General features: G+C 24.8%; 1 protein-coding gene across 2 annotated transcripts in view; it reads left to right on the top strand.

Annotated features, from left to right (window-relative positions):
• Window positions 1-5,751, top strand: part of LOC102672552 (organic cation transporter protein-like) — a 17,920-nt gene that overhangs the window by 1,527 nt on the left and 10,642 nt on the right. Inside the window, exon 2 of one of the 2 annotated variants that reach the window (XM_006623597.2) lies at window positions 5,373-5,471. The exons of the other annotated variant lie outside the window; for it this stretch is intronic. Within the exon in view, the coding sequence (XP_006623660.1) occupies window positions 5,444-5,471 (28 nt within the window). The 5' untranslated portion in view covers window positions 5,373-5,443. The remainder of the gene's footprint in view (window positions 1-5,372; window positions 5,472-5,751) is intronic. 2 annotated transcript variants of the gene reach the window in all.

The raw sequence follows: 5,751 nt of genomic DNA on the forward strand, positions 1-5,751 counted from the left end.
CTATTTTTATCTTAATTTCATTTTATTGTATTTTATTATTGTCAGATAACGTATAAATTATTATAATTTATTCATTTTATCGTATTAACTTAATTATATATCATTATTTATTATTCATTCATTCTCGCGGATGATGCGTGTCTTATTTCGTTTTATTAAATATTCTAATATTTAAAAATTGTAATTTGTATTTTAAATTTATTCTATGACGAAATTTCCATAGAATTAAAAATATCTCAAATTTTTAGTTTCATTAAGTTTTAATAATCGGTTGCTTGTATATCTTAATAACTGTTGGGGAATTGTATGAATCATTTCATCTATACACGTGTCCGTTGAAAAGACATTGCGACGCCTACGCGTGCTTCTAATCGCTTGTCGTGCGCTAACATAAACTTTGATTTTTATACACGTAAATGAAAGAGGGATCGATGCGAACTTTACCATTTTTGTTTTCTAATTTTTATTTCAAAATTTTGCAATATCATTGCATAATTCGCATTTTAACGCAAACAACTATAAAATATAATAAACGATACTAACATTCTCTAAACCTAATTCTTTTTTATAAACATAGAATATAAAAGGAATAAAAATAAAAAAGAACATAAAACAAATAAAATACATACTTCTTTCAGAATAATATTTTATCGACAGAGATACGTATACATGTATAAGTATTATACATGTATATTGAATTTAGCAAGAATAGAATGATGATAATTTAATTGATGCAAAGATTTATTAATTGCGTGTATATTACATCGATATATTGGATTATGGAAATATGTCCTTTTTTTTTTTCTTTTTTTTTATGTGTAAAAAAACACTGCAACTTGTAACATTTGACTTGAGACACATGTTTAGATAATTTTTTTTTAGCTCAGACAAGAGGTATGATTCCGTGATATCTTAAAAACGGAATAACGGGCCAAAAAATGTGCGCAGTTGATTCAATTGTAGCGACTGTAGCCAAAACTGTAACTATGGATCAAGTTCAATCGCAATTCAATTTTTTCAAACTGAACAATCAACGAATCTTTTCTAAAATATCTTTCCATTTTTCTTCAATCTCGATAAATTATATTCTCATCCAATGATTTTTCCTAAATAAATATTTTCTAATATTTCTTCTACATACACGATAATATATGCCCAATAGTAAATTCATTGATCATTTTTCATTAGTTTTTATCTTTTACGAGGTTCATTAGTTTAATCGAGATTTTTTTTCAAAGGAAAAATCGAGAGGGAAGATTAAATAATGTGCTACATTAATTATATTTTTTACAACGGTTTTCGTTCCTTCGATAGATTGTAATTTTTTTTGCGTTTTTTATGCGTTTGGAAAATTTATAATTGAATGAATTGTTAATCAAAAATTTTCTCATAAATATATTCAATAAAATTAAATAAAATAAAATAGATATAATTCAATAAAATTTATTATGAAAAAAGAAGAAAAAAGAGAAAGAAAAAAAAATTGGTTTATATCGCAATGGGAAGAGATAGATGATGCATCGGTGATAGTATTTGACTAAAGTTTCTTTGTTCGTATCGCAATCAATTGAAGCATATATATTTAACACGTTGTCGGCACTTTTGCCTCTATCAATGTCTCTTATTCTCAATTCACGAATGCTTGATTGTGTTTCACATATGGTACAACAAAAAGGATATAGGACGCTTTGTGTCGAGCAACAAGCTGGACAAAAATAATAACGAATAAATAGATGATATCTATAGATTTGTCGTATTAAAAGTTTTATATTCGATAATTTGAAATATATTAAACGGTTTAAATGATTTTACTCAATATTTCAATAAGTTTTCGTTTGGTTTTACGATACGGCTTAATCATTGCAAAATGCGTATAACATTCACCGGTAGATAATACGTTGGAAACCAGAAACTTTTATCGACCACCTACGAAACCAGTTAATATTATACAGTTCAATGTTTTCCATTCATTTGTATTTAAATAATTAAAAAAAAAAAATATATATATATATATATATATATAAATGTATATATATTTGTATATACATATATATATATATATGTATATGTATATATCACAAATAATTATTATTTAATCTTGGATAATATCTGTCGATTATTTTCTATATTTTAAATAAATTTAAATAATTTAAATAATTACGTATTAGTTTTAATAAAATTTGATTTGATAGAGTGACTTAAAAATAAAAGTAGTTTATTATAAATTGTTTTATAATAATTGAATCAAAATAATAATAATAATAATAATAATAATAATAATAATAATCTCACGTCTAAAGGTTAAAGATTTTCGTATCTACATTTCCCTTTCCCATTGATAAATATTCACTCGCGTATATTATTCATATTCGTTACATATACATAGTATCGAATTTATATTGAATAAAAATATTTAAGTTTTTACGATTCAAAATGATTCGACAAAATGACAAATAATTGATTCCTTTGTGTTATCATTATATGTACATTTGTTTTGACCGAAGCATAGATATTTATGTTTTTTACATTTGCATGATCAAATTATTTTCCACGATTAGTAACTATTATGCAATTTCGAGGAGAGTTTATTCGATATATGTGTCTTATACGTTATACGTTACTTGTTAGATTTAATTGTAAAATTTTGAAAAAAGAGAAAAAAAAATAAGAAAAGAAATTAAAATTTAGCGTAAAAAAATATATCTTATTAAAAATAAATATTAATTTTAATTTTTTTTACTTTCTCTATATAACATATTTTCTTTTCTTTTCTCTTCAATTTTCCGTTTATTTTTTATTTTTCGATAAATAGTATTGTCATTACAATACTATTGTTATTACATATCTTGACTTTATGCAAACATGTTTTGAGTTCTAATCATAATTGTATAGTGTAATTAATAAATTAAATAGTATATAATATATTTAAAAAAATCAATCCATGTTAATTTGATAAAATACTTCAATCTGTTGCTTAATGTATGTGCATAATATTAATACCATAATGATTAGAAAATCCATATGAATTTTTCCTTATGTATATTGATACAATTAGATATATATATCATATGTAAAATCTTTTATTATAGAATTTGAAAACGTTGAATCGAAGTGATCGAAAAAAATAAAGAGATAGAAATAAAGAAAATAACATATAAACATAAATGGAAATAAGAAAAATATTTTTTGTATTATTTTGTATTATCTAATTATATGCATATATATACACTTTATATGATATTAAGAATTATATCAAAAATATTTATTTGAAAAATATTTGCTTTTTATAATTTGTCTATAATAATAATAATAATAATAATAATAATAATACCATGGTAATTTTGAAACAATTAATCACATGTCACGATATAATTATTATTATACATTCGTATCTTTTAAAAAAAATCAAAAATATCTTCCATCCAACGCGTAATAGTTTGGATTTTAAATAGAAAAGAAATTCTATTTCATAATTTTTTCTTTTTTGCATTATTGAGTCAAATTCATCGAATAAATATTATTTATCAACGAAAAGAAAATATTCAAATTCATGCGAAATGATTATAAATTATAAAAAGTAAAGATAGGATAATACATTTAATAAATAAAACTTTCAAGATCGATGAGTGAATATTGTATCGGATATTATCGTATATCTATGATATCGCAGCTCTATTATGTTAGATAATGTTAATTATAAGAGAGATAGTGAAATTGTAAATAATGTAGAATAATGAAAAACTATAAGAAGAGAAATATACACAATTCTTTCTCGAACATTCTTTTATCTGGAGAAATTTCTACCTAGGGACGAAGGATTAAAAAGGGCCGATGGGAACAACTCGAGCCAGTTTTCGAGAGATATATATATATATAGAAAGAGAGAGAGACAAAGCTTTTAAAAAGACAATTACAAAAAAATTCGAAAGACGCACTTATAAAGAAATTTTAAAGAAAGAATAAAAATTAATTTTAATTGCTAATTTTATTCAAGCTCCTAATCCTTGTTCTTTTTTCAAATTCCATAAATTGTGTTTTGCAAACGATAACAATAATATTTTACAATAATATTTTTTACAAATAAAATATTTATTGCGTTAAGAATAAGTGAGACTATTTGAGAATAATTTTCACTCTCAATACCATAAGAAAAGAAAAATATATATATATGTATATGTATTCATTTGTAAAAAAAAATACAATCTGGTCTTAAAAAATATAATTTTTTAAAATTTCACATTCTCAAATTTAGATTATTCGTATCTCATAGAAAAGAGAAATCTTCCCTGCGTTTGAAAAAATAAAAGTAAAAATCAATAGAAAGAAGAAAGTGTTTGATTATGCGATTCGTATACTTTATATACATTTCGTTTTCCGTAATTGCATCATCATCATTGACGCATTCCTCTAATGCATTGGCATATCAAAATATTTTGCAACTCGATAAAATCTCGTGTTTTTTTGCAATGAGATAAATCAATGTAAGACTAATATTGCACAAGGTTGACTAACGATAGTAAGTTGAAACGGTTCAAGGCAAATTGTCCTCCAATCCTACGACACGTGTATAACGGTAATGCGAATCGTATATAATAACTGGAGCCGCATTCTCGAAGGATCGCGCAGGTATTCGAGATTTTCTTTGCCTCGCCTCACTCTGCACATACCAGCATTGACCGTTCTCATTTTGCTTTTCCTTTCCTTCTGTCACGACTCCGACTTTGCCACGACCACGGGTCAATAACATCCTGTCCTTCTGACCGGAGTCTCGCATTGTCTCGACAGCGATTCTCGGCGCCATGTCTGAAATCGCAAAAGCGAATTTAGCGTTACGTTTCGTCTACGTATCCATTATATGCATCTTTGATAATCCTTCAACGTTCGATTACACGTTCACGCGATCCGCAATGATTATATCAAGCGAAGGCGATGTGCATTTATGTATTTATTAGATCGTGTAACGTTTAGATAGTCCTAGATCATCGAAGTTTCTTGTTGAAATAAAATTTTTACTCACATAGGTGTAACATTCGTATATTTTTCTTTTTTTTCTTTCAAATAATAAGTGAATTTAAGATATCATGGATTAACGTGAAGATGAAACTTGATGAAAAAAATAAAGTAATTCGATCGAAAATTATTTACGGATTACGGATAATACACAAATCGATACGATGCATATTTATCTATAATGATATCTATATTATTTATCGATTTATCGAAATTAATTATTTTCGACCAATTTATCGAATAATTTTGGAACGAATATCCGGAATATTTATATTTCGAAATATTTCGGAATTTATTAAACGATTATCAGTTATGCATAATAAAAAACACATTTTCAAATATCCATCGTTCATATGTTACAGATAACACACAATTAACGAATATAAAACGTGAACGAATCGCAAAGATACAAAATAGCTGCGCAACCAGTGATATGAAGAATACACAAACCAACATTTATGGTACGTCGATCTACATTACATATTGTATTTAATATTAATTCATACATTCATACATTGTATAGGAAAATTTTTTATTATATACATTTATATTTATTTATAAAACTCTTTTTGGTTAAAATTTAGATGATATACATTATAACAAATATATTGAAATATACGTAACTCTCCTAATTCCGTAAGGGAAAGAATCATCATAATATATAATATTCAAAAAGCGCGATACACATATATCATTTATTTATTTATTTACATATATATATATATATATATATATATATAT

The sequence above is a fragment of the Apis dorsata genome, unplaced genomic scaffold, assembly GCF_000469605.1.
Source record: "Apis dorsata unplaced genomic scaffold, Apis dorsata 1.3 scaffold_919, whole genome shotgun sequence".
Classification (NCBI taxonomy): domain Eukaryota; kingdom Metazoa; phylum Arthropoda; class Insecta; order Hymenoptera; family Apidae; genus Apis; species Apis dorsata.